The following is a 27,058-nucleotide window of genomic DNA, read 5'->3' as shown; positions in this document are numbered from 1 at the left end:
ATAATACAAATTATACCTTCTTTTTTTCTTTTTGTACATAGAAATTGAACTTGAACAAGTAGTTAAAGGTTCATGCATGGCTTTCATCAATTATTATAATTTCTAACCTTTCTTTCTTTCGTTCTTTCTGGTGGTTCTCATCATATTATGCTTCTATATGGAGAATGATGTAGTTATAGAGCTTGAAGCAATGTTGAAGAACGCTCAACCTTTGTTTACAACCAAAAATTGCTGCATCTACAAGGTGCCCCATAAAATCCGGCAATTAAACGAAGATGCATATACTCCAACGGTTGTTTCAATTGGTCCTCTTCATCACGGGAATTCCAGGCTGGTAACCATGGAAAGCCACAAACAGGTTTATTGTCAACATTTTATTCAAAGATCGAATGCAAGTTTAACCGATTTGGTGAGTTGTGTGCAACAGTTAGAACCACAAATCCGTGCATGTTACTTGGAGAAAATTAACCTCACAGTAGACGAATTGGTGAAGGTGATATTCATAGACTGTTGTTTCATAATTGAACTTTTCCTCAAAGATGAGTGGATGACAAATGATGCTATCTCTTCAAAACCGTGGATGGGTACTCGGGTAATACATGATTTATTATTACTTGAGAATCAGATTCCTTTGTTTGTTTTTGACAAGATATACAATCTAGCTTTTGCTTCTCTCTTAGATGGTGATCTATTCCCTTCATTTATGTCGGTTGCTGTTACTTATTTTTCAATGTTCAACAAACAAGGATTGTTATTACCACCAGCTAGTAGCAGTATAGCACACTTCACTGATCTGATTAGATACTTCATCTTGCTACCATCTCATACAAGAACTTCAAGGAATCCTGAACTGTTAGTTCTTGGTCACAGTGCATCTGAATTAGTTGAAGCAGGAGTCAAGTTCATAGTAAATAAATCATCATGCATGCTAGACCTGGAATTTGATCATGGTACTCTTAAAATTCCACATATTAAAGTGGGTGATGGGACTGAAATTTGGTTAAGGAATATAGTGGCTTTTGAGCAGTGTCATTATCCTAAAGAACACTACATCCTTGACTATGTTGTTTTTCTTAATCACCTGATGAAAACAAACAAGGATGCTGGTGTCCTCATCAAAGCTGGAATAATTGATTGCATATTTGGTGGTAATTATGAAAGTAAAGTGGCTAACCTATTCTGCCATGTTGGGAAGAACAGTTTGGTGGCAACTACTAATGTTGATTACCTCCGAATTTGCCATGATTTGAATGCTTACTATAATCATCCATGGCACAGTAAAATGGCAACTCTGAGGCGCGATTATTTCACCTCTCCATGGAGTACAGCAGCTTCAATAGCTGGAATTATGCTGCTAATTCTCACTGTTATTCAAACTGTATGTTCTGTCCTCCAAGTTTGGTAGTAGTAGGTTTGAGGTTTATGTGTTTAAATAATGTAGACATTCACAATTCACTAAGAAGGTGTAGATTACTGCAAGTGCTGCTAATAATATAGTGGTATAGTTGCTTCAATGTTATGTTCTTTGTATGTGACTACTATTTTGAACTTTTGAATTGATATTGTTTCTTCCATTCTTCTAACTGGGTTCCATTTTGTCAACATATAACCAGTTTTAGTATTATTGCTAATGGTGAACAACATGAACAGCGGATGTTCAATTTACTAGGTGTGCGAATGGTTATCCTAATATTAAGATTTAGATGGGTACTTTAAGAGTGTAATATGTTTTTAATTTATTAAATCCATTATTTACATTGTTCACAAAAACTATTGTCTACATATACTTTTCCTATTGAATATTAGTATATTACATAGGATGCTTCCTCTTCAATAATTGGAAAGGCCTGTTGCTTTTGATCTTACTTTTACTTTCCTTTCTTGTGCCTAGCTAGCTTCCACCCAATATGCATTGTTTTGGTTTAAGCACTAAGCAATTTCAGCCACACTATCTTTCACTTCCTGGTGGTAACTAGAAATTATTATCGAAGGATCATCACACTTTGAGGCTGCAACATCTTACTGTGAGTTAAATTCCACATATCTCATTCTTACTTAGCTCTATATTCTTCATGTCTAATATTTATTTATTATTGCAACAATAATTGTGCTATGAAATCTACTCTCTTAGCAGTATTATTTTTTTTAATCTTTCATATTACTGAAAAGTAAGATCTACTGTGATGAGGTCGGTATTTAAGAATTTGATTATATTAATACGGAGTTAATAATTCGAGTGACAGTGGAATGTTTGAAAACAGCTAAAGAAGAAATTCGATTACAGAAGATAGCTTTTTCTCAACGATAAATTCTCAAAAATCCTCTGTTTCACTGCCTTAAGTTTTCTAACTAGTTATCAAAAGTTTCTTTTTCTTTTTTATTTTTTCTTCCTAAACATAGAAATTGAACTTGAATAAGTGAAAGACATAGCTAGCTAATTTTGTCCATAACATGTAGAGAAAAGGTTCATGCATGGCTTTCATCAAGTATTATCATTTCTAACCTTATCATTTGCAGATGAATAGATATATGGAGAATCATGTAGCTAAAGAGCTGGAAGCAATGCTGAAGAAGGCACAACCTTTGTTTACAACCAAAAGCTGCTGCATCTACAAGGTGCCCCATCATATCCGCCGGTCAAACGAAGATGCATACACTCCAGGGCTTGTTTCAATCGGTCCTCTTCATCACGGGAATTCCAGGCTGGTAACCATGGAATCCCACAAACAGGTTTACTGCCAACACTTCATTCAGAGATCAGAGGCAAGTTTAAGCGACTTGGTGAGTTGCGTGCAACAGTTGGAACCACTGATCCGTGCATGTTATTCTGAGAAGATCAATCTAATTATGACTGCATACTTGACTTGGAATTTGAACATGGTGTTCTTAAAATTCCACACATTTTAGTGCATGATATGACTGAAGTTAGGTTGAGGAACATTGTAGCTTTGGAGCAGTGTCATTATCCTTGTCATCACTACCTCACTGACTACGTTGACTTCCTTGCTCAACTTGTCAACTCAAACAAGGATGTGGATGTCCTCATCAATGCTGGAATAATTGAGAGTACCATAAGTGGTAATGACACTTCGGTGAATAAGATATTCAGTGATGTTGGGAAAAATATTCTAATGGAAAATTATAATGCTAATTATCTCCAAATTTGTCATGGTTTGAATGCTTACTACAAACATCCTTGGTACACTAAAATGGCAACTCTGAGATGCGATTATTTCACCACTCCATGGAAGACAGCGACTTTCATTGCTGGAATTGCACTGCTCCTTCTTATTCTTAATCAGACAGTATGTTCTTGATACAGGAGTATGTATCTTTATGTGTCATTAATTAAAGTAGTCTAGTTTAGCATATATTATTATATGAAAAAGTCTAGGGGCCAGCAACTTTGTTAAATTCTGGCCCGCATGTAACCAGCAAAGAAGAGTGAGCCATTGGATGAAATCTCACACCAATCTCACACCATTAAAACTATCATTGATAGCTATTTGATGGCTACAAATCACAAAAGTTGCTGGCCCCTTAGCATTCCTCTTATTATATTGTGTTATGAGTTAGTCCCACGCCACCCGAGTCATGAAAATTTCCCCTCCCCTACTAGTATAAATATGCGTATGTGGGTTCTTGACTATTTTTACCATAGTGGGTTGTTAACCTCATTAAGATTGGTGGCCCAAGCGACGTCCCCGCGTCAGTTCTATTCTCCAAGTTTAATTAATAAGAGAAATATCATGGTGATGAGTTCTGTACTATTATTAGTAGTAAACCTTATATCCTAAATTCTAAATAGATAGTAAAATAAAATGTTTACTTTGGCTTGTTTGGCTCTCATTCAAGTTGCTACAACCTACAAGTACAACAATATACTTCTCTTTTAAAATATCTATAAAAAAAACAAAGGAAAAAAAAACATGAAATTTTAAATTAAACTCTTCAAAATTTTAAAGAATTTGAGCCTGAAGAAGTGACTTCAACATTCCACATGTGTGTGTTCCAAAAAGAAAAAATCAATTGGAGAAGATAAGTTTTACAAATGAAATGGTGATGAGAAAATAAAATAAAATAAAATCTATTTTAGTATTGTTGCATGAGACAAGCGTTCGCTATGTTCATTACTAAATTTTGTAAACTTTGGTGACTTGAGTCAACTCATGAAGTCAAGTCAACCGATTGATTATTACAAAGGATGCTTCCTCTTCAATAATTGAAAGAGTCTTTTGCTTTTGATCTTACTTTTATGAACCAAAAGCGCGTACTGATTGATTAGTTTACTTTCCAGTTTCCAATGCCTAATCTCCACCCAGTATGCATGGTTTTGGTTTAATCACTAAGCAAATCCATCCACACTATCTTTCACTCTCTGGTGGCCAGATTTATTGAGGGATCATCACACTTTGAGTCCTGCAGAATCTTAATTACCGTGAGTTTAAATTCCACATGTCTCTATATTCTTCATGTCTAATATTTGTTTATTTTTTTTGTTGAAGCAATGATTATGCTGTGAACTCTACTGTCTTAGCATTTTATTTTGTTTTTTTTTTTAATTCCACATAGTTACCAACTCAATAGTAATGGAAAAGTAAGATCTATGGTGATGAAGTTGGTATTTAAGAATTTGATTAATATGGAATCTGATAAATTTTAAAGATGATGAGGAAATCATTGGTGGAAATAGCTTTCAGAGAATTTTTCCACTTTTTGCCTTCTGGTTTTCATAACAGAATCTTCTTTGCTTTGATGCTATTGACATGTGGTTTTCTTGGCAGGTTACCTTTGTTTAAATGGCTGAAATTTTCATCTCCATAGCAGCCAAGATCTCAGAATATGCGGTGGATTTAGCGATACGTCAAGGACAGTATCTGTTTCGTGCTGGAAGATTCATTAAGAATCTTGAAAAAGAAAAGCAGAAGCTGATTTCAACTCTAGGTAGTGTGCAGAAAAGAGTTGAAGCAACTGATAAAACAGAACAAGTCAAAGATTCTGTTCTGAAGTGGATCAATGAAGCCGAAAAGCTTGTAGAAGAGGTGGAGAATCTGGAAACAGAAGTAGAGACTAATGGAAGTTGTTTCAAGGGACAATGTTCTATTGGGAAGAGATATAATCTGTGCAAGAAAATGCAACAGAAAATAGAGTCTCTAATAAATCTGAACAAAAATGGTCAATTTGATACTATTGCCTTCCCTGCTCCAATTCCAGGCAGTGAGTATTTATATCCTGGAAACATTGTTTACTTCAAGTCCACACAGAAAGCGTTGGATCAAATTTTGGAGGCGTTGCAAGATGATAGTATCAATTTGATTGGACTCTACGGAATGGGAGGTTCTGGTAAGACAATACTGGTGAAAGCAGTTGGTAACGAGGCCAAGACTATGAATCTTTTCGACCGAGTTGTGCTTGCCACTGTATCAGAAACTCCGGATATCAAAGAGATTCAGAAGGAAATTGCTGAATTGATGGGGCTGAAATTTTCTGAAGAAAATAAAGCATCAAGAGCAATAAGAATATCTTTGGGGCTGAAAAGTAAAGAGAGAATTCTTGTGATCTTGGATGATGTTTGGGCTAAGCTTAAGCTTGAAGATATTGGAATTCCTTGTGATGAGGGTAACCAAAGCAGCTGCAAGATCATCTTGACTACGCGTCTGCGTGGAGTTTGCACCTTGATGAACTGTCAAAGAGAGATTCCTTTACATCTCTTGTCAGAAGAGGAAGCTTGGATGTTTTTCAAAAAGTATTCAGGAATAGGTGACAATTCGCCATCTGAGCTATTAAAGGTTGCCTCAAATGTTGCTATGGAATGTAAAGGGTTACCAATCGCAATCGAAGCAGTGGGATCTTCCTTGAAAAAGAAGCCTATTGAGGTCTGGAAGGCAGCATTATACAGTCTGAAACATTCAAAGCCAATGGATGTTGAAGATGGAGTGAGAGATGCCTTCTCGTGCATTGAATTAAGCTACAATCATTTGAGAAGCAAAAGAGATGAGTTAATGTTCTTGATGTGTAGTATGTTTCCAGAAGATCATGAGATCTTTGTTGAAGATTTGATCAGATATGGAGTGGGATTAGGCATATGTGGCGAAGTTGAATCAATTGACACAGCAAGGAATCAGTTGAGAGCTAGTATTAACAAACTTGTAAACTCTTGTCTGCTGATGCACTCTGACAAAAACAAAGAACACTTTTCTAATGTGAATAGAGCAGATCATGTGAAGATGCATGACATGGTTCGCGACACTGCTTTGTGGATAGCATCTAGATCAGAGAACAAAAAGATTCTGGTAAATCTTGTTAAAGATCTAAACACCTTGGTTGAAAATGGAGACATCAATGATTATTTTGCAGTATCATCATGGAACAAGAAAACGAACCGGATTGCTGCTCAAGTCACTGCTCCAAAGCTTCAGTTTCTATTGCTGAGTTCTAGAATGTCCTTGGATATAGCAAATGCATCTTTCGAAGGCCTTAAAGAGATCAAGGTTATGGCAATTATCAGTGAAGATTATAGGACTTTGTTATCATTGCCACATTCAACTCAATCCTTGACTAACCTGCAAACTCTATGCTTGAGAGGATGGGATTTAGATGATATATCTTTCATATTGAACCTTACAAAGCTTGAGGTTCTTGATTTGCGAGCTTGTCGCTTCAAACAAATTCCGAAGGAAATTGAGAGATTGAATAAATTGAAGTTGCTGGATTTGCAAGGTTGTGCAGTTCTAGAAAACTATAATTCTGAAGCAATAGGAAATTGTGAACAGCTTGAAGAGTTATATGTTTCTGGACCTTCCTTCCAGAAGGATGATAAATGCATGTTTCCTTGTCAAACTTTTCTTGATGATGTTATATCTTCGAATCTACAGAGGTATATATTAGAGCTTGGACCATTACAAACTTATGGCCATGGCATCAATGAGAATTCTAGTGTGAGAGCTCTAAGCTTGAAAGAGTTTGATATATCCAAATTTGGTGCATCTAAGATGAATCTTCTGCAAAGAGCAGAGGATATTTACTTGAACCGCCTTCGCGGAGGATGTAAGAATGTTGCTCCAGAGTTGGTTAAAGCAGCCGGAAGCATGAATGATTTGACTAAGCTCAGGCTTCGCTCTTGTTCGGAGATAGAATGCATCATAGATACATCTTCTTCTGGCGGTTATTTTCAGTTAGATGCATTGATGCCAGGTTTAGTCAAGTTAGAGCTGGAGGAAATGGAAAACTTGAAAGAACTTTGCCATGGTTCACCTATGCATGCTCTTGGCTTCTTTGAGAAATTAGAAGAACTCTACATAAGGAAGTGTGAGCAGTTGCGCAACGTTTTCCCTGCGAACTGCAAATTGGGCAGTCTTAAAATCCTTAAAATTGATGGCAGAGGACTTTATCAGCCTACTATTGCCATCAGCTGCGCAGCGGTTGCACTATTCTCTATGTCTGCTGCCAAAAGTCTAGAACAATTAGAAGAGCTATCTATATCAGATTGCAAGGATCTAAGGTGCCTAATTTCAAATGATGAAGATAATGGTAATGAGGACATATCTCAAGCTCTTAACAACTCACAATCAATGCTCCCAAATTTGAAGAAACTCTGCATTCATTATTGTCCAAAGTTAGAATTTGTGCTCCCAAACTTTTGTGTTGGCCTTGAGAAATTGCAGGAGATAGATATTTTTAAGGCTTCAGAGCTGAAATATATATTTGGCAATGAATATCAAAATGAGATCCAAACCAAGCTTCCCAATTTGAAATCACTCAAACTCCAGAACCTTGCGAATCTCATTCGGATATGCAGGGGAAACAGTCAGCCTTGGTGGCCATGTTTGAGGGAGCTAAGATGTGTTAACTGTCCAAAATTGAGCACATCATGTATCAATGTTTTGGTTAGATCAACAATGAAACAGCAGCATCTGAATAAGGTACATTCCGGCCCTTAAACTAGACAAAAAAATCGCTATATTTTCTGAAAACTTTTGGTACAGCATAGATACTTGATCACAAATTTTTGTTAATTAGAGAGACCTTTTTAAATGGAAATGTTTAAAGTATAATATAGGGACTTAGTTAAATATACTAAATTAAGATGTCTCAAATACTGCAGGGAGTTTCCCTTGAGGAGGATCAGGGAAAACATTTGGCCTCAGAATTAGAGCAAGTCGAATTTCGAGGCTTCTCCGAATTGAGGTTCATATGGTCTGATCCTACTAACAGACAGATTTTGAGTCTTCAATATCTTCAATATTTAAAGGTGGACGGCTGCACAAAATTGAAATCGATCTTCTCAGCTGCGATTCTGAGAAGCCTACCCGAGTTGACATCGCTTGTTATACAAGGCTGCAATGAACTGGAAGAGATTGTTTCAGAGGATGAAGAACTTCATCATGATCTATCCAATACTAAAGTAGTGTGTTTCCCAAAGTTGAGAAACTTGACTGTCAAGAATTGCAACAAATTAAAAAGCATTTTCTCTGTTTCTATGCTTGGAATGCCTCCTCAACTAAGTTATCTGCACATTTCAGATGCTGCTGAACTTGTACAAGTTTTCAGGAATAGTAGTGACAAGATTGTGTTTCCAAATCTCAGAGAAATGAAACTGAACAAACTACCATGTCTGGTGGACATTTGCATAGGATTTGAACTATTACAGCCACTGAAAGCAGTGAAGATCATGGTAGATCAGTGCCCAAATTTTACTTCAATTTCTGAAGCAACTTAAGTTTTAGCTCTTCAGAATAGAACAAAGGTAGAGAGATATAAATATTCCTTCATTATATGAAGCAATGTAAACAATGTTTCATTGTTATTTGAGTTTGATTGCAATGTAATCTCATTAGAGTTTTTTTCTTTTTTCTTTTTTATCAAAGATAAGAGACTCGAACTCGCAACCTCTTAATTGAGTACGAGGAGACTATGCCATTTGAGCTATAACTCATTGGCTCTCATTAGAGTTGATGATGAATCATTGTTTTGATATCATCAAATATTTATTTTAAAACACTGCTAAGGAGACAATAAATTAAACTAATGATATGTATACAATGAAGCATACCGTATGTTCATGTTCTCATATGTTGTAAAACCTAGCTTATTATATAATATTTCCATATTCCTTGTTGATATATATTATAGAGTAAAGTATCGTTTTTGTCCCCAACGTTTGGGGTAAGTCCTAAAGTTGTCTCTAACGTTTCAATCGTCTTATTTAAGTCCCTAACGTTTCAAGATTGACTCAATATTGTCCTGCCGTTAGGGATCCGTTAACAAAATTGACGGCGGGACAAAATTGAGACGATTTTAAATTGTTAGGGACTTAGTGCATGTTTGGGCGCCATTATTTTGTTAAAAAAAGATCTTTTTTCAATGAAAAAAGATCTTTTTTTATTTTTTAATGTGTTTGGCAAATTTCTAGTAGTAAAAGTAAAAGCACTAGTAAAATCAAAAAAAGATCTTTTTTGAGAAGCTGTAATTTACATCTTTTTTTAAAAGATCTTTTTTCTTTAAAAAAAAGATGTTTTTCATGTAATAAATAAACAAAAAAGTACTTTTATATTGTTATACCCAAACATAATTGATTGATAAAAAGACCTTTTTACATGAGATATCCAAACATAAAATTACTTTTACTTCTCTATAAGATCTTTTAAAAAAAGATAACTTGAAAAAAGATCTTTTTTTAAAAGCTCACCCAAACATAAAAAGATCTTATAGGAATTTTAATTATAAGATCTTAAAAAACGTTAAGGACAAAAATAATACATAAAAATAAATTTTAATTTAATTTTATCTTTCAATAATATTAATTTTTTATTGTACATAGTATTCAATTATTTTTTAATTACATCTAAATAAATTACACTTAATCACATTACTTTCATTTTAAATAAATTTATTTTTTTTATAATTTTAAAGAATTTCGATACATTAGAGACAAAAGGTATAATTTATATTTTATTGTATATATATTATTTTTTCTTTTCTACAAGTTTATATATTAGTCATTCTACAAACATTTCATGATAACTAAAAATCTTTAAGAGTAAAATTATAAAAAAAATTAATTTATTTAAAATGAAAGTAATATGATTAACTTGGATGTGATGAAAAAATAATTGAATAATATGTATAGTAAAAAATTAATATTATTGAAGGATAAAATTAAAATTTATTTTTATGTATTATTTTTGTCCCCAACGTTTTCGTCCTATTTAAGTCCCTAACGTTTCAAAATCGTCTCAATTTTGTCCTGCCGTCAATTCTGTTAACGGATCCCGAACGACAAGACAACATTGAGTCAGTTTTAAAACGTTAGGGACTTAAATAGGACGACTGAAACGTTAGGAACAACTTTGGGACTTATCCCAAACGTTTGGGACAAAAACATACTTTACTCTATATTATATGACCTTCGCAAAACTTACCAATACAAGTCATACAAATATTAATTATATTTCGATAATTAATGAAAAATAGGGAGCAAGTATGTGTATGCCCCATCCAAAAGATTATATATAGGATATAGCCACACTTTATATTCTATATCATGCTTTTCATGTCATTATTATATTGAGAGAAAATTTAACGAGGTAAATACTAATTTAATACCTCAAAGATTTTAATGCTGATAAAATAGTATCTGACTTTTGTTATTGATAAAATGATTCTTAAAAAATTTTAAAATTTGACAAGTGTCCGATGAGAAGGATGTTGAGGTGGCCATCAAATTTTTCTAATATGGCATATCTCTTTAGATAATTACTAAATCATCCTTTATAATTAGTTTAAAATTAGAAAATCTCCAATCTTTTGTCCTAGATTTTATTAAGCTGGAAAATATGCCTCCACCTCTCTTTTCACGACCGTCCGCTACCTTCCTCCTCTCTCGTTGTCACCTGCCACCTTCCCCCCCTCTCATCGCCAAGCTCCTCCTCTCTTACTGCTTCCCCTTCTCACTCTTAAGGTCACCGTAGAACTGTTGTCGTGCGCCTGAGACCCAACCTAAGAAGAATATCATCTCATGCAACTAACCCATTCAAGGAGAACATCATTGTTGTGTGTCTGACCAGATTGAGGAGAATGCCATCTTTGCACGCTTGAGAAGAATCGTTAGAATCGTCGTGTCATAGGTAGAAGCCTCTTTTTTTCGTCGCATTAGAGGAGAATCGTCTTCTTCGCCGTCCAACAAGATCATCAAAGGTAGAATCGTTTTCGTTGAAGTCCGGTCTCTGACGAACGTTGTCTTTGCACGCCTGAAGAGAATCATCAGAGGCAGAATCGTCGTGTCATAGGTAGAAGCGTAGCCTTTTTGGTCGCGTTAGAGAAGAATTGTCTTCATAGCCGTCCAGCAAGATCATTAAAGGTAGAATCGTTTTTGTTGAAGTCCGATCTCCGTCCCAGCCTCCAACAAAATCATTCTTCATCGTTGGCCGCTCTAACGAATGAGCTAACCATTAAAGCAACTAAACTTAATTACTTAAATTTTAGTTTAATAAATTATTATTTTTAAAAAAATTCACCACAACAATAACAGTCTTCCCTATATCAATAAAAATAGTTAATGTTCATTCATTATTTAAAGATCATCTAAAAAATTTGATTGGATAATCATTTATAATTTCTTATTACATCGAAATTAAAATCTATTTATCGTTACACTTTGTCCAATAAAAAAAAAAAACATATTCAGTTATTCACGTTGATTATATATATAAAAAGAAAAAGAAAAGGCCAAATATTTCATAAATATGAACATTTTTTATTTCATGAATATAAATATTCGGCGCGTGTGAGAGAAGGGTTTTAGTTCACGCAGCGCAAGCTTCAAGCGGGATTTTGGCTCTCTCTCTTCTCTGCGAATTCACCATGGCCGACGAAGACTACGATGACATTGATATGGGGTTAATCTCTCTAAATCTCTCCTTGTTATATGCATAAATCAGAGTTTGTGGAGATTAAAATTTAAAATCTCGTCTGTGTTTCTTCGATGGATTTGTTATATTCATCATTAGGGTTTTTTTAATTTTTTATTTTGAGGTTCTGATTTGGTCACTGTTACAAAATTACCTATTAGCTACTGCGTTTCATGCTTTTACAATTTCAATGCTTAGTTAGAGCTCTCTATTCTGCTTCTTCAATTTGTTTATTGCTAACTTGTTATTGAGAGATTTCTCATATACAAAGAATGTTGATGATGCAGATATGAAGATGAACCCCCAGAGCCTGAGATTGAGGTATAGAAATTTTTGGTCTTTTGCTATGTTTTTGTCCCCTTTTTTTTTTAATTTATTTTGTACAAGTATATATGGTTATGAAACATGGGATTGAATGATTCAATGAAATTTATTGGTGGATTCTTTGGTTTTGATGGGCAGGAGGGGGCAGAGGAGGATGTTGATAACAACAAAAATGAGGACATAACTGGAGAGCCTCTTGAGGTCGATGACAAGGAAGATGAACAACCGGTGGAGCGGCCTCGAAAGACTTCCAAGTACATGACCAAGTATGAGCGTGCCCGGATTCTGGGTACACGTGCTCTCCAAATCAGGTTTCATTCTAACTCCCTGATGTTTAGGGTCTGTGTAGCTTTAGAAAGAATTTGTTTTGTTCAATATTTACCACAAGAATGCCATCTCATGGTTGATTGTTTCGTTTATGTTGCAATCGGTAAGCAGATTTGGGGAACAAAAAATGAGATGGTAGTTTTGCAGTTAGAATTGAAAATAGAAGATGAAAACGAATTAACCTTAGGGTTAAGATTTTGCTTATTATTTTTTTCTTTGTGATGACATAAAATGCTCCTTCTTAAATGGCAGTATGAATGCTCCTGTTATGGTGGAACTGGAGGGGGAAACTGACCCACTTGAGGTAATGCACTTCCTTTTATGTTCTTTTTACTTGATCTTTGCTTCCTTCTTGTAATGTTACAATATTTGAACACATTGTGAGTGTTTTCATTTGCTAAATTTGTTATGCCAGATGACAAATATTAAATCTCCAAATATGTGTTAGTGTGGTCATATCCGCTAACATTTCATTAAGAATCTTCATGGCATTGACCACCTTAATGCTTTTTTGTCAATTCCGGTATCCTTGAAATGCATATTATAGTATTTAGGTTCTTGCCCTGTAGTTTGCTATACAGTTGTACAAATAAGTTGCTAATACACAGATGCATAGATTGTTCATATAGTAGCTCAAATTTCACCAGACATTGGTTTATCTTGATCTATCACGTCCCATGTGTTTCTCTTGTTTTTATGTTTGGCATGTAAACAAGTTTTACTGTCATTGCATGCCTTCTCCTAGCCTTTCCCTTGAAAAATAAGTTCTCAGCTTTAGATATTACACCATAAACTGTAGTTTTTAATTCAGTTTGATGATGACATGGTCATTTTAATATAGAAATGTAGAACTATGGATTTTATTTTGATCTGCAATGAGTAGAATTTTACAAGTTATTTGGAGCAGGTTTGTTTGCATTGAATATGCCATGCTGCACATTCTCTTTGTTCCTATATTATCCTTATTTGTTAATGTGCTGCCAATAGCTTTGATATTTCCTGTAGTTATGAGCATTCTTTCATAGGTCTAGTTCCAACTAATTTTGTTATATTAATTATTCGAGATACATATTTTGTTCGAGCTCCTTTGTGGTTTCTTCCTTTTACTTAATCAGTTGTTTGATTGCACTAGCTTTGCATTTATTTGAAATTTCACCTAGATCATATTCCTAATATCTTGTTTTTTCTCTTAATGTATTAGATTGCTATGAAAGAGCTTCGAGAGCGGAAGATACCCTTTACCATCCGTCGCTACTTACCCGATGGAAGGTAACTACATAATGCATTTCACAAGTTTTGGGACCTGATTTTTGTTGTTTACATCGTCTTTCTTTATGTCATGCTCACTGTTACCATTTTTTGACTAAACTTTTCCAGCTTTGAGGATTGGGGGGTTGATGAACTGATTGTGGAAGACTCGTGGAAGAGGCAAGTTGGCGGTGGTAATTGATGCTTTAAAATGACAGAGATATATAATTAGTGAGGGAGGTTCATATCAGGCCTGGATTTTGCATAAACTTTGGGTTATAATGCTGTATTAATTGTTTGTGCAGGAGACTTTTAGTTACGCTTGTCTATATTTCTTTGATTTCTTCAATAGTGTGTTTTAAGAATTGTCAAATCCCCTTCTTGGAAACAATATGGGATAAATGGAACATTGGATCCAAACCTAATTCTGTTTCTACTTTTCTCTAATATTGTGTCTTTTAATGATATCTGTGGAGAGTTTTTAGGAAAATATAGATATCATCGTATTGAATTGGTATTATTATTATTTATGCCTTTTTGTTGTAAAAAAATATATATGCTCAATTGCTCATCAAAAGATAAGATAAGTGTGTATTAAACTCTATTAATAAACCATTTAATATGCTACATTATAACTGGCAATGCCATTGTTTCATATCATGGGAGAAGCAGAAGATTGATCTCTCTACCTTTGTTTTGCTAACTCTTGACTTTCTATATCGGCCAAGAAACTTTTTCAAATTATATGAAACCATGACAAATATTTCCTGTCTTTTTTATTCTTCTCTTATTTTCACATGTCTCGAGTTAAATATTAAAATAAATTGTTAATTTCAATTTTATTTTTATCGTACATATTATACACTAAATTCATTGCCTTCCGGTTCTCCCCATACTTTTTCATAGAGTAATATTATTATTTATTTATTGAGTGACTAATTTTTATTTTTGTTAAAACGTTTGAACATTCCAATCTAAATACTTGTTTTCTTTGAAGCAACAAATTAAAAAATGCAGTATTCAATTAAATGGTTTAACATACTGTCGTTTTATTCAAATGGCAAGCATCACCAGATATTCTTTTGACAAAATGTTGGATTAAATTTATTATTTTATGTAATTTGTCTATTGTTGGACAGAATACTTTTACCACAGTCCACAGATATAAATTAAATTCATTTTTTACAACAAATAATAACATTTTATCAAAGAAATATAAGTTTGTATTCATGTCACTTGTGTTGCTTTGCCCAACATTGCATTTTGGATTATGCCGTGAGACAGTGTTACTGGATAATTTTACAGGATTAGGATTAAGAACCCATGTTAATATTACAAATTAAAAAATTCAAAAAAAAATAGAAAATTTAAATTTTTAATACATTTGTTATATATTTACTAAAGCAAAAACTTTACCAATTACCACTGATATAAATTGAATTCATTTTTTACAACAAATAACTTTTTGTCCTTAAGCATACAAAATTTTCTTTTTATCTTGTTTTGTTTAGTATAAAAAAGCCAACTGCAAGATAAATTTTAATTAAATACACAAATAAAAAAAATTAAGAATGAATATAGATGAGATATAAATTAAGAATAAAAAAATTGAGAATAAAAATAAATTGCGTGACTTCAATTAAAACCGCTCGTTAATTGAAACGTTCCCATTTGAAGAATAACAACGTGAGAAAATTATTAGTTTAAATTTTTAAATATAGATGAGATATAAATTAATTAAGGTAGAATTATAAGTAATATTTTTATATAAACTAATTTTATTTTTTAAATCGGTCAAAATTATATTTTTAATACCATTTTATCATTTTAAAAATTATATTTTTATACCTATAAAAATTAAATTTTTTATAATTACAAGTACTCGTATTTCGTTTACAGTAAAATAAAATAAATAAAGTTAATAACTAAAAGAAGAATAAAAACAAAAAATGAAAAAAAAAGTGTTTAAAAATTTTATAATTATTAATTTTATAATAGTAATCACTCTTTTATTTAATAAAAAAAAGAAAAAAAAAAATATTAGACCCGGCGGACCGCCCCGCCCCGCCCCGCCACAACCCGCCAATTTGGCGGTGCGAGTTTGGTGGGTTTTTGTAATTTGGCGGGCTCTAAATCCTAGTCCGACCCGCCTTTTTAGTGGGTTTAGCGGATCGACCCAACGGGCTCGACCCGTTTTGCCACCCCTACGTGCAATCGTGACATTAATTTGTTAAATTACTTGCTCCCCAAGCTGAAGCAGAACTAAATTAATTTAATTAAAACAACAAATTAAAAGAAAAGGGATAAGATTATAAGAATGAGTAAACACTAAAGAGTAAAGAGTAACCCAAGGCAACGGTTGAATATGATTCTCCCAAGTTGGTAGGGGCAGTATCGTCACATTTGTTCTTAAAAAGTTAAAATTGCTTGCTCCCCAAGCTGAAGAACAACTATATATACTTCCCTTCATTTCATGCCCATTTCCCACACCAATATCCATCTTTTTTCTTCTATCTTCCATCAAATCCATCTTCGCATTTCTTGTTTATGGCCATGGCCACTCTCCTGGGCCCACCTGAACTCTCAAATTACAACCCCGAAGCCCAACCACAACCAACCCCCGTTGCCGCCGCCACCACCACCGCAGTCTCAGAACCATTCATTGACCAAATGGTCTCGAGATTTAACAATCCCAAACCCCCAATGGGGTTGACAGAGAACCAGTCCGCAACATTCTTGTCAACCGGCAACCCATGCCTTGACTTCTTCTTCCACGTCGTTCCCGACACTCCCTCCGACTCCCTCCGAGAGAGGCTCGACGTGGCATGGGCCCACAACCCCCTCACCACACTCAAACTCGTCTGTAACCTCCGAGGCGTCCGCGGAACCGGCAAGTCCGATCGCGAAGGCTTCTACACTGCTGCCATGTGGCTCTTCTCTAACCACCCCAAGACACTCGCAGCCAACGTCCCTTCCTTTGCCGAATTCGGTTACTTCAAGGACCTTCCGGAAGTTCTCTACAGGATTCTAGAAGGTTCCGATGTGCGAAAGGATCAGAAGGCGCAGTGGCTCAGCGTAAAAGGCTCCAGAAAGAGGAACAGGTTGATGAAGATGAGGGAAACAAGGTGGGGACGGGGAAGAGGAAGGGGAGCGTTCCAGCTGAGCAGGGGAAGGGGAACCGAAAGGAATTTGAGGAATGCCAGAAACAAGGAGCAGAGCATGAAGAAGAAGACGTTTGGTGATTTCTTAGTAGGATTGAAGCCCTTTGAGAATTCTCCGAACGAGATGATGAAGAAGGAGAAAGAAACTGCACGTTCTCTCAGGGAACAAAAGAAGGTTTCCATGGCCAAGAAGCTCCTTAACCTTTACAACGACGATGCAAATTTTCAGCTCCTCCACGATAGCATCTCCGATCATTTTGCCAACTGTTTGAAGAACGATCTGGAGTTGTTAAATTCCGGCAAATCAACGGCTATCAGTCTGGCTGCGAAGTGGTGTCCCTCTCTTGACTCTTCCTTTGACCGATCCACGCTTCTATGTGAATCCATTGCGAGGAGGATGTTCCCTCGCACCGAGTATGAAGGAATCGAGGAGGCGCATTATGCTTACAGGATCCGTGATCGGTTACGAAAGGAGGTTCTTGTTCCTCTTCGGAAGATTCTAGAACTTCCAGAGGTTTACATGAGTGAGAAACGCTGGGATTCGATCCCATACAACAGAGTGGCCTCTGTGGCTATGAAGCTCTATAAGGAGAAATTCATGAAGCATGATAAAGAGAGGTTCATGAAGTACCTTGTGGACGTGAAGTCAGGGAAGACTACAATAGCCGCCGGCGCATTGCTTCCTCATGAGATCATACAGTCATTGAGGTATCGATGTCGACGTCGATATCGATATGGAGATGAAGATGAAGATGAAGAGGAAGATGGTGATGAGGTGGCAGAGCTTCAGTGGAACAGAATGGTGAGTGACATGCTTAAGGAGGGTAAGATGAAGAACTGTTTGGCTGTGTGTGATGTTTCTGGAAGCATGAGTGGGGTTCCCATGGATGTTTGTGTTGCATTGGGGTTGTTGGTGTCTGAATTGAATGAGGAACCATGGAAGGGAAAGGTTATCACATTCAGTGCAAATCCTAAGCTTCATTTGATTAAAGGCAATAGTCTCTCTTCCAAGATCAACTTTATTAGGGAGATGGAGTGGGGGATGAACACGAATTTCCAAAGAGTGTTTGATCGAATTTTGGAGGTGGCTGTGGATGGAAAATTGAAAGAAGATCAGATGATTAAGCGGGTGTTTGTGTTCAGTGACATGGAGTTCGATCAAGCATCCGCGAAGCCTTGGGAGACCGATTACCAAGCAATTACAAGGAAGTATAGTGAGAAAGGTTATGGCTCTGCTGTTCCTCAGATTGTGTTCTGGAATCTAAGGAACTCGAGGGCCACTCCGGTGGCGGCCACCCAGCAAGGAGTGGCCCTCGTGAGTGGATTCTCTAAGAATCTGATGAAGTTGTTCATGGACAATGACGGTGAACTCACCCCCGAAAGTTCAATGGAAGCTGCAATTTCCGGCCCCAAATATCAGAAATTAGTCGTGCTAGATTAACCATTTTTTTTTTTTTTATTACCTTCGAGTTTTCTTAATCTGTGTAAATAAGCAGTTATTCAGTAATAAATATTTGGATTAATTATGCCTATCAATCACTATTTTGCATTTTAATTTTTAATTATGCCTATCAAGAGGCTTTACCTATGCATATTGTTTTGATAGAACTCCTTGATGAAGAGGAATTTGGGGAGGCTGCAGAATCCAGAACCTTCGATGAAGATTCAACAAATCCAGCAAAGGAACTCGGCCTTTTGGGTAGTGAACTGAAACTTATAAAATTGAATTTATTAATGATTATAGTAGTTTTCTGATGAGCAAATTGTTGGTAGGAGGAAAACCCGGAGACAAGTATGTTCTTGATCCATTTACCAGTATTGTTGCATTAGACAAGTTTTTGCTATATTGTATTCATATTTATTATGAACTAAATTTTGTAAATTGGTAATATAAACAATAAATATTTTCTTGTGAGATTTTTTCCACTTTTTGCCTTCTGGTTTTCATAACAGAATCTTCTTTGCTTTGATGCTATTGACATGTGGTTTTCTTGGCAGGTTACCTTTGTTTAAATGGCTGAAATTTTCATCTCCATAGCTGCCAAGATCTCGGAATATGCGGTGGATTTAGCGATACGTCAAGGACAGTATCTGTTTCGTGCTGGAAGATTCATTAAGAATCTTGAAAAAGAAAAGCAGAAGCTGATTTCAACTCTAGGTAGTGTGCAGAAAAGAGTTGAAGCAACTGATAAAACAGAACAAGTCAAAGATTCTGTTCTGAAGTGGATCAATGAAGCCGAAAAGCTTGTAGAAGAGGTGGAGAATCTGGAAACAGAAATAGAGACCAATGGAGGTTGTTTCAAGGGACAATGTTCTATTGGGAAGAGATATAATCTGTGCAAGAAAATACAACAGAAAATAGAGTCTAATAAATCTGAACAAAAATGGTCAATTTGATACTATTTCCTTCCCTGCTCCAATTCCAGGCAGTGAGTATTTATATCCTGGAAACATTGTTTACTTCAAATCCACAAAAAAAGCTCCGGATCAAATTTTGGAGGCGTTGCAAGATGATAGTATCAATTTGATTGGACTCTATGGAATGGGAGGTTCTGGTAAGACAATACTGGTGAAAGTAGTTGGTAACAAGGCCAAGACTATGAATCTTTTCGACCGAGTTGTGCTTGCCACTGTGTCACAAACTCCGGATATCAAAGTGATTCAGAAGGAAATTGCTGAATTGATGGGGCTGAAATTTTCTGAAGAAAATAAAGCATCAAGAGCAATAAGAATATCTTTGGGTCTGCAAAGTAAACAGAGAATTCTTGTGATCTTGGATGATGTTTGGGCTAAGCTCAAGCTTGAAGATATTGGAATTCCTTGTGAAGAGGGTAACCAATGCAGCTGCAAGGTCCTTTTGACTACGCGTCTGCGTGGAGTTTGCACCTTGATGAACTGTCAAAGAGAGATTCCTTTACATCTCTTGTCAGAAGAGGAAGCTTGGATATTTTTCAAAGAGTATTCAGGAATAGGTGACAATTCGCCATCCGAGGTATTAAAGGTGGCCTCAAATGTTGCTATGGAATGTAAAGGGTTACCAATCGCAATTGAAGCAGTGGGATCTTCCATGAAAAAGAAGCCTATTGAGGTCTAGAAGGCAGCATTATACAGTCTGAAACATTCAAAGCCAATGGATGTTGAAGATGGAGTGAGAGATGCCTTCTCCTGCATTGAATTAAGCTACAATCATTTGAGAAGCAAAAGAGATGAGTTAATGTTCTTGATGTGGAGTATGTTTCCCGAAGATCATGAGTTCTTTGTTGAAGATTTGATCAGATATGGAGTGGGATTAGGCATATGTGGCGAAGTTGAATCAATTGACACAGCAAGGAATCAGTTGAGAGCTAGTATTAACAAACTTATAAACTCTTGTCTGCTGATGCACTCTGACAAAAACAAAGAACACTTTTCTAATGTGAATAGAGCAGATCATGTGAAGATGCATGACATGGTTCGCGACACTGCTTTGTGGATAGCATCTAGATCAGAGAACAAAAAGATTCTGGTAAATCTTGTTAATGATCTAAACACCTTGGTTGAAAATGGAGACATCAATGATTATTTTGCAGTATCATCATGGAACAAGAAAATGAACCGGATTGCTGCTCAAGTCACTGCTACAAAGCTTGAGTTTCTATTGCTGAGTTCTAGAATGTCCTTGGATATAGCAAGTGCATCTTTCGAAGGGCTTAAAGAGATCAAGGTTATGGCAATTATCAGTGAAGGTTATAGGACTTTGTTATCATTGCCACATTCAACTCAATCCTTGACTAACCTGCAAACTCTATGCTTGAGAGGATGGGATTTAGATGATATATCTTTCATATTGAACCTTACAAAGCTTGAGGTTCTTGATTTGCGAGCTTGTCGCTTCAAACAAATTCCGAAGGAAATTGAGAGATTGAATAAATTGAAGTTGCTGGATTTGCAAGGTTGTGCAGTTCTAGAAAACTATAATTCTGAAGCAATAGGAAATTGTGAACAGCTTGAAGAGTTATATGTTTCTGGACCTTCCTTCCAGAAGGATGATAAATGCATGTTTCCTTGTCAAACTTTTCTTGATGATGTTATATCTTCGAATTTACAGAGACATGTATTAGAGCTTGGACCCTTACAAACTTATGGCCATGGCATCAATGAGAATTCTAGTGTGAGAGCTCTAAGCTTGAAAGAGTTTGATATATCCAAATTTGGTGCATCTAAGATGAATCTTCTGCAAAGAGCAGAGGAAATTTCCTTGAACCGCCTTCGCGGAGGATGTAAGAATGTTGCTCCAGAGTTGGTTAAAGCAGCCGGAAGCATGAATGATTTGACTAAGCTCAGGCTTCGCTCTTGTTCGGAGATAGAATGCATCATAGATACATCTTCTTCTGGCAGTTATTTTCAGTAAATCAAAGAATGCCGACTCTGATCTTTCAAAAGATCGTGATTCAAAGGATAAGGAAGCTTTACTTAGATAGGGCTTTGATGCTCTTTATTCCTTCTCAAAAGAAAATGCCATTTAACAAAGACGGACTGGACTCTCCCGTACTGAAGGCAACGCAAAGTTGCCAATGCTTCTAGTGCGAATCTTGCTTTCGAAAGGATCAGAGCCTAGTGTACTCTCTGTTCTTTCTAGTCTGGGTCTGCTTTGCCAATGCACTGATAGCTATGATTCTTCGATCTCAAAAGTGAAAAGATAAGGATTGGATGCTGTTCAAAGATCTCCCCGCGGTGAAGGTAGACACGCTTGTTCAACGCTATTGTCTTACCGGAGTCAGGCTTCAAAGCTTGGCAAGTGACTGGGTGGTTCAATAGTGAAGAGCATAGCTTTTCTCCGGATGGTCTTGGTAAGCTGCTCTCTAATGAGCAGAAAATCGCAACTACCAGGACCCTCCTCCCCAGATACTGTCCTCGTGTGCTAACCACTCCCGATCGCCAAATCAATCAAGCGGCTCGCGGCGGTCTGGTTAAAGATCACTTGAGTGGCTTTTCGCCTTTGAATGCAGAGAAGGAACTCTTCCCCTTTCAATCGAAGGTGCTGGCTACTCAAGAAATTGCATATCATATAAAAAGCCCTTGCTCGGGCACAGCCAGACTTTGACTTTGATTCCTTAGCAAAAGAACAATCCGAAGCCGATGGATGGTCGAGCTTCCGCCCTGCTTCTCTTCGCCTCAGTCTTAGGAAGAGTAGGATGCCTTAATGCCAGGTTTAGTCAAGTTAGAGCTGGAGGAAATGGAAAACTTGAAAGAACTTTGCCATGGTTCACCTATGCATGCTCTTGGCTTCTTTGAGAAATTAGAACAACTCTACATAAGGAAGTGTGAGCAGTTGCGCAACGTTTTCCCTGCGAACTGCGAATTGCGCAGTCTTAAAATCCTTAAAATTGATGGCAGAGGACTTTATCAGACTACTGTTGCCATCAGCTGCGCAGCGGTTGCACTATTCTCTATGTCTGCTGCCAAAAGTCTAGAACAGTTAGAAGAGCTATATATAGCAGATTGCAAGGATTTAAGGCGCATAATTTCAAATGAAGATAATGGTAATGAGGACATATCTCAAGCTCTTAACAACTCACAATCAATGCTCCCAAATTTGAAGAAACTCTGCATTCATTATTGTCCAAAGTTAGAATTTGGGCTCCCAAGCTTTTGTGTTGGCCTTGAGAAATTGCAAGAGATAGATATTTTTAAGGCTTCAGAGCTGAAATACATCTTTGGCAATGAATATCAAAATGAGATCCAAACCAAGCTTCCCAATTTGAAATCACTCAAACTCCAGAACCTCGCGAATCTCATTCAGATATGCAGGGGAAACAGTCAGCCTTGGTGGCCATGTTTGAGGGAGCTAAGATGTGTTAACTGTCCAAAATTGAGCACATCTTGTGTCAATGTTATGGTTAGGTCAACAATGAGACAGCAGCATCTGCATAAGGTACATTCCAGCCCTTGATGATAAATTCGCTATTTTTTCCTGAAAACTTTTGGTACAGTATACATACTTGATCACAAATTTGGTAAGACCTTTTTGAAAAGAAAAAGACAATTAGTTACAAATACTAAATTAAGATGTCTTATATAACACTACTAATGCAGGGAGTTTCCCTTGAGGAGGATCAGGGAAAACATTTGGCCGCAAAATTAGAGCAAGTCGAATTTCGAGGCTTCTCCGAATTGAGGTTCATATGGTCTGATCCTACTAACAGACAGATTTTGAGTCTTTAACATCTTCAATATTACCATTTGAAAAATTAGTGAAAAGTAAGTTCTATGGTGTGATGAAATTGGTATTTAAGAAGTTGATTAAACTGTAATTAATTTAAGTGACAGAGGATTGTTTACAGTTGGTGTAAAAGAAAAACTCAATTGTAGAAGATAAATTTTACAAATGAAATGGTGATGAGAAAATAAATGAAAATCCATTCCAGTATTGTTGCATTAGACAAGTTTTTGCTATATTGTATTCATATTTATTATTAACTAAGTTTTGTAAATTGGTAATGTTAGGAAGTTAAAAAATAAACAAGGAATATATATGGAAATATATAATACGCTATTCTTTACAACATACGAGAACATGAACATACGGTATGCTTCATTTTATACATATCATACTAATTTATTGTCTCCTTAGCAGTGTTTCCATAATCTATATATTTTACCACCATGTATCATTCTTGAAGCTTTGGCAGGAAAAGCATGGAAGATCTTTGATTAATTTTCGAAGGCCTTATCATTTTGCCATGCATCGTCCTAACACTTCCACTACTACTCTTTGTTTCTACAATAATTTTTATTATCATCTCCGTCAGAAGAATCAAACTCAAATATGTGAGAGAAGATAATAAAATTTAATTTTGATCCATTGTACGTATAAATTAATTTTATACATACATTTAATTATATATTATTATGTTGGAATGATGATTCTGTAAAATGTTTTATATTATTAATACATTAAAATTAAGGCTCAATTTTATGGATATGGAAGATTTGGGTGTGCTATTTCTAGATATGGAGTTATTGCGTATAAGACAAAAATGTGGAACAACTTTTTCTGGGCCAAAGGTAGAACAATTCGGACCATGCGAGTTCTTTGGCCATGAAAATTTGCTTCACAAATCGCATGGTCCGATTTACAGCTCGTGGAATTTGAAATCTGAAACACGCAACTCGGACCCTCCGTTTTGCTTGTTCTGGAAAATTTTTTTGAACTTTATGGGGATCAAATCGGACGGTACGATTTGGTTTCTTTATAATTTTTTTGAATCAGGTTAACCTAATCGAAGGGTCCGATTTTGTTTTATGGACATATATAAAAATGTGTTTTGTGTCTCTTTGGTATTTTCACTCTGCTTCCACCATGCAAAGCTTGAAAAAATGGAGAAATGAAGAAGAAAATGGGTGAAAGTGAAGTTAAGAGTGAATGGTGAAAGTGTGAAACTCCCATGGTGAGTGTGAGGCTATGTTGGGTGCAACACCACCGTTCGCGGAGAAGTCTCTGTGTGACACGTGTCCTCTTGGTCACAACACGGACCGTGTGTTTTGCAAAACACAACTCGGACCGTCCGTTTTGAGGAACACAACTCGCAGGGTCCGAGTTCTTGTTCCTCTGATCCCACAACGAGGTGAAGCACCTCTCCTCCTCATATGCGAGTCCAACACTTTCTTTGCTTCCATATTCAAATTAAAAAGTGTAAAATGAAACTCTAAAAAATATTATGACAGTTTTAAAATTGTTTGATATTCGATAGGTCAATATAAATATAAATAAGTATTTAAAATAACTTAGTCAAAACAATTAAAACATAAAAATTTAATTGAAATGATAAACTTTTAATGGTAAACCTTTTTCAAATGATAGATATATAATTATTTATGTGCTTTAATCTATCTAATTAGTTAATTTTTAATTTCAACAGAAATTACATAGGTCAACTAGTTTGTGTTGAAATGAAACAAAAAATACAACACAAAGCTGATTTTTGTTATGCTATTGCTAGGTGTTTCAAAAAGGAAAATTGTGTCATATATAAGATAATAATAATACTAATGTATATATCATATCAAATAATTTTTATATGTAGTACTTGATATTCCGGCGATTAGTTTTCTAAAACTATTTCATGATTTATTACTATTATTGAAATTAAAAATTTTTTAAAGTTATCCGTAAAAATTCATATTGACCATATATTAATAAAAATAAAAAAACACTTACAAAGATTAGAATTTAAACTCTAATTTTTTTAATCAAATATAATTATGCAAATTTAACAAATAAAAAAAAGATATCTACGTACATAATAAGGACCCATATAAGATAAACTATAATTCTAAAATCCTAATTAATAGGATAACAATTCCCAAATTAAATTTTTAAAGAAAATTTTTAATAAAGCAATAAATAAAATACAATAAATATTGATTTTCATTTTAAACTTTAACATAACTCATAGACTTATTTCAAATACCTTAACATTCACAAGAATGTATAATAACCATGTTCTTCCTTCATATAAACTTGTAGCAACGATGGAATGTCGAAGTATTTGTTGTATATACTACAATTACTTGGATTATAAATAATTAGATTGTGAGACTTGCTCTTATGGCTGCGCAAATTTTTTGAAGTTGAAAACTTTTTTATCACATTGATCACACTTGTATTTCTTTTTTTGATCAGACATGATGAACAATATTCAATATTCAAGTAAGAAAAATATGTAGAATAAAATAGTAAAACAAATAATAAGAATGTATTGAACAACTATTATGGTATAGTAGATATATATAGAAAAACTTTATATGCTTTAAAACAAATATTATATTTAGTTTTTAAGTATTTGATTCAATTTCTTTATTTAAAGATATTCTTAAAAAATATACATACATTCATAAAATAATGAGGATGTGATATAAATAAATGTAATCTTATGCAAATTTTGTAATATCAAAATTAAGAGATATTACACAAGAATCATTAGTTATGATGATGATATATAATTGATTAAGGGAGAAAAAAAATAGCAATAAAAATAAATATTAAAAAGATATGAAATGTTAAATTATCAAATAAATTAAATAAATCATATTAAATGCTAATAATGAGAGTAGACAATTAAAATAATAATAACATCATAAAAACATATTCATATCTAAGATATAATAATATATTTTTTATTTGAAATGCATATCAAATGATATATTTAAAGAAAATTTAACATGGTTATGTGTATTTTAGGATAACATTTATTCATATATATATTATATATATTGATTGATTTTTTTTTTAATAAAGATTTTATAAGGATAATATATCTACCAAAATATGGAAAGAAAAAAATTAAATGTATTTTTAGTCTTTATAAATAATATTCTAATATGTATAATAGAATATGAAGAGAAAAAAATTACATGTATTTTTAATCCTTATAAATAATATTCTTTTCGTTTGGATTTGTCTACTATTTGCACTTTTACGTTTGACTCAATTTTTTATAGAGTTGTATTTTTTTTTTCCCTAAAGATTTAGGATTTAATTCAAAAATAAAAAAAGCAATGTTTTTTCTTTTATTATAATGCAGAAATTCTTTTAGAATTATTAGGCCATGACCCATGACTAAGTCCAAACTCGAAACCTAATAGTATTAGGTTAATAATAAATTAATCCAAAAAATAATTTATCACAAAAATTTTGATGAAATATAACAGATAATAACTTGAGATGAATGTAAGAGTTCGAGTTATTACAAGCATAGTAGCTAAAATTTCGATTTAACTCTTAAAATTTTTTGATATTACGATTTTAAATAAGTCCATCGATTTTATAAAATTTATACTAGGTCTGACGATTTTACAATTTAAATCTTGTTAAGATTTTACGTTTTACGTACTTAATTTACTTTTTCAATTTCACGTAAAATCTCGATTTTCTCTGCTTTTTACGAGTCTAACAAATTCAAGTCAATTTGACCCAATACATATTTATCGGTTTTGATTTTTTTTTTTTCACGTACCGTTAACATGAACAAATAACGATAATAATAATAATGTGCTGTAAATAGAGGACTAGATCCTCTTATGTTTTTTCTCATTTAAAAGAGTAAG

General features: G+C 34.6%; 6 protein-coding genes across 8 annotated transcripts; all 6 read left to right on the top strand.

The window, feature by feature from the left end:
• Positions 1,644–9,067, top strand: LOC107610111 (probable disease resistance protein At4g27220). 3 transcript variants are annotated; one of them, XM_021106980.1, is made up of 5 exons: positions 1,644–2,024; positions 2,526–3,078; positions 4,298–4,438; positions 4,785–7,922; positions 8,105–9,067. In XM_021106980.1, the coding sequence occupies exons 4-5, from the start codon at positions 4,800–4,802 to the stop codon at positions 8,717–8,719; spliced, it is 3,738 nt and encodes a 1,245-aa protein (XP_020962639.1). In that variant the 5' UTR covers positions 1,644–2,024; positions 2,526–3,078; positions 4,298–4,438; positions 4,785–4,799; the 3' UTR covers positions 8,720–9,067. The 3 variants fall into 3 exon arrangements, with proteins under 3 accessions (XP_020962639.1, XP_020962638.1, XP_016167672.1); XM_021106979.1 differs by having other exon boundaries at positions 2,518–3,078; XM_016312186.2 differs by lacking the exons at positions 1,644–2,024; positions 2,526–3,078 and having other exon boundaries at positions 4,149–4,438.
• On the top strand, positions 11,723–14,322 carry LOC107608955 (DNA-directed RNA polymerases II, IV and V subunit 6A). Its single transcript, XM_016310747.2, has 6 exons — positions 11,723–11,897; positions 12,197–12,230; positions 12,372–12,544; positions 12,813–12,864; positions 13,762–13,829; positions 13,938–14,322. Exons 1-6 carry the CDS (start codon positions 11,863–11,865, stop codon positions 14,008–14,010), a joined length of 435 nt encoding a protein of 144 aa, XP_016166233.1. The 5' UTR covers positions 11,723–11,862; the 3' UTR covers positions 14,011–14,322.
• Positions 16,275–18,501, top strand: LOC107608953. The gene has a single exon (XM_016310745.2). The coding sequence runs from the start codon at positions 16,356–16,358 to the stop codon at positions 18,408–18,410; it is 2,055 nt and encodes a 684-aa protein (XP_016166231.1). The 5' UTR covers positions 16,275–16,355; the 3' UTR covers positions 18,411–18,501.
• On the top strand, positions 18,983–20,132 carry LOC107606540 (putative disease resistance protein At4g10780). The gene is made up of 2 exons (XM_021106735.1): positions 18,983–19,225; positions 19,332–20,132. The coding sequence occupies exons 1-2, from the start codon at positions 18,983–18,985 to the stop codon at positions 20,061–20,063; spliced, it is 975 nt and encodes a 324-aa protein (XP_020962394.1). The 3' UTR covers positions 20,064–20,132.
• LOC110264783 (disease resistance protein At4g27190-like) lies at positions 20,072–22,252 on the top strand. The gene is made up of 2 exons (XM_021106981.1): positions 20,072–21,359; positions 22,143–22,252. The coding sequence occupies exon 1, from the start codon at positions 20,100–20,102 to the stop codon at positions 21,357–21,359; it is 1,260 nt and encodes a 419-aa protein (XP_020962640.1). The 5' UTR covers positions 20,072–20,099; the 3' UTR covers positions 22,143–22,252.
• LOC107608954 lies at positions 21,391–23,352 on the top strand. The gene is made up of 2 exons (XM_016310746.2): positions 21,391–22,883; positions 23,045–23,352. The coding sequence occupies exons 1-2, from the start codon at positions 22,152–22,154 to the stop codon at positions 23,171–23,173; spliced, it is 861 nt and encodes a 286-aa protein (XP_016166232.2). The 5' UTR covers positions 21,391–22,151; the 3' UTR covers positions 23,174–23,352.

Source organism: Arachis ipaensis, chromosome B07 (genome assembly GCF_000816755.2).
Source record: "Arachis ipaensis cultivar K30076 chromosome B07, Araip1.1, whole genome shotgun sequence".
In the NCBI taxonomy this organism is placed as follows: domain Eukaryota; kingdom Viridiplantae; phylum Streptophyta; class Magnoliopsida; order Fabales; family Fabaceae; genus Arachis; species Arachis ipaensis.
The sequence above is the reverse complement of the archived record's forward strand: the minus strand, read 5'-3'. Positions and strand labels throughout refer to the sequence as shown.

Excerpts from the sequence above, each read along its gene's own strand:
- LOC107610111 (XM_021106980.1), top strand. The coding sequence starts at position 4,800 with ATGGCTGAAATTTTCATCTCCATAGCAGCCAAGATCTCAGAATATGCG. Across the intron at positions 7,923-8,104 it reads AACAGCAGCATCTGAATAAG|GGAGTTTCCCTTGAGGAGGA; the intron begins GTACATTCCGGC and ends CAAATACTGCAG.
- LOC107608955 (XM_016310747.2), top strand. The coding sequence starts at position 11,863 with ATGGCCGACGAAGACTACGATGACATTGATATGGG. Across the intron at positions 12,545-12,812 it reads ACACGTGCTCTCCAAATCAG|TATGAATGCTCCTGTTATGG; the intron begins GTTTCATTCTAA and ends CTTAAATGGCAG. Across the intron at positions 13,830-13,937 it reads CGCTACTTACCCGATGGAAG|CTTTGAGGATTGGGGGGTTG; the intron begins GTAACTACATAA and ends AAACTTTTCCAG.
- LOC107608953 (XM_016310745.2), top strand. The coding sequence starts at position 16,356 with ATGGCCATGGCCACTCTCCTGGGCCCACCTGAACTCTCAAATTACAAC.
- LOC107606540 (XM_021106735.1), top strand. The coding sequence starts at position 18,983 with ATGGCTGAAATTTTCATCTCCATAGCTGCCAAGATCTCGGAATATGCG. Across the intron at positions 19,226-19,331 it reads CCGAAAAGCTTGTAGAAGAG|AGTCTAATAAATCTGAACAA; the intron begins GTGGAGAATCTG and ends AACAGAAAATAG.
- LOC110264783 (XM_021106981.1), top strand. The coding sequence starts at position 20,100 with ATGGATGTTGAAGATGGAGTGAGAGATGCCTTCTCCTGCATTGAATTA.
- LOC107608954 (XM_016310746.2), top strand. The coding sequence starts at position 22,152 with ATGCCAGGTTTAGTCAAGTTAGAGCTGGAGGAAATGGAAAACTTGAAA. Across the intron at positions 22,884-23,044 it reads GACAGCAGCATCTGCATAAG|GGAGTTTCCCTTGAGGAGGA; the intron begins GTACATTCCAGC and ends CTACTAATGCAG.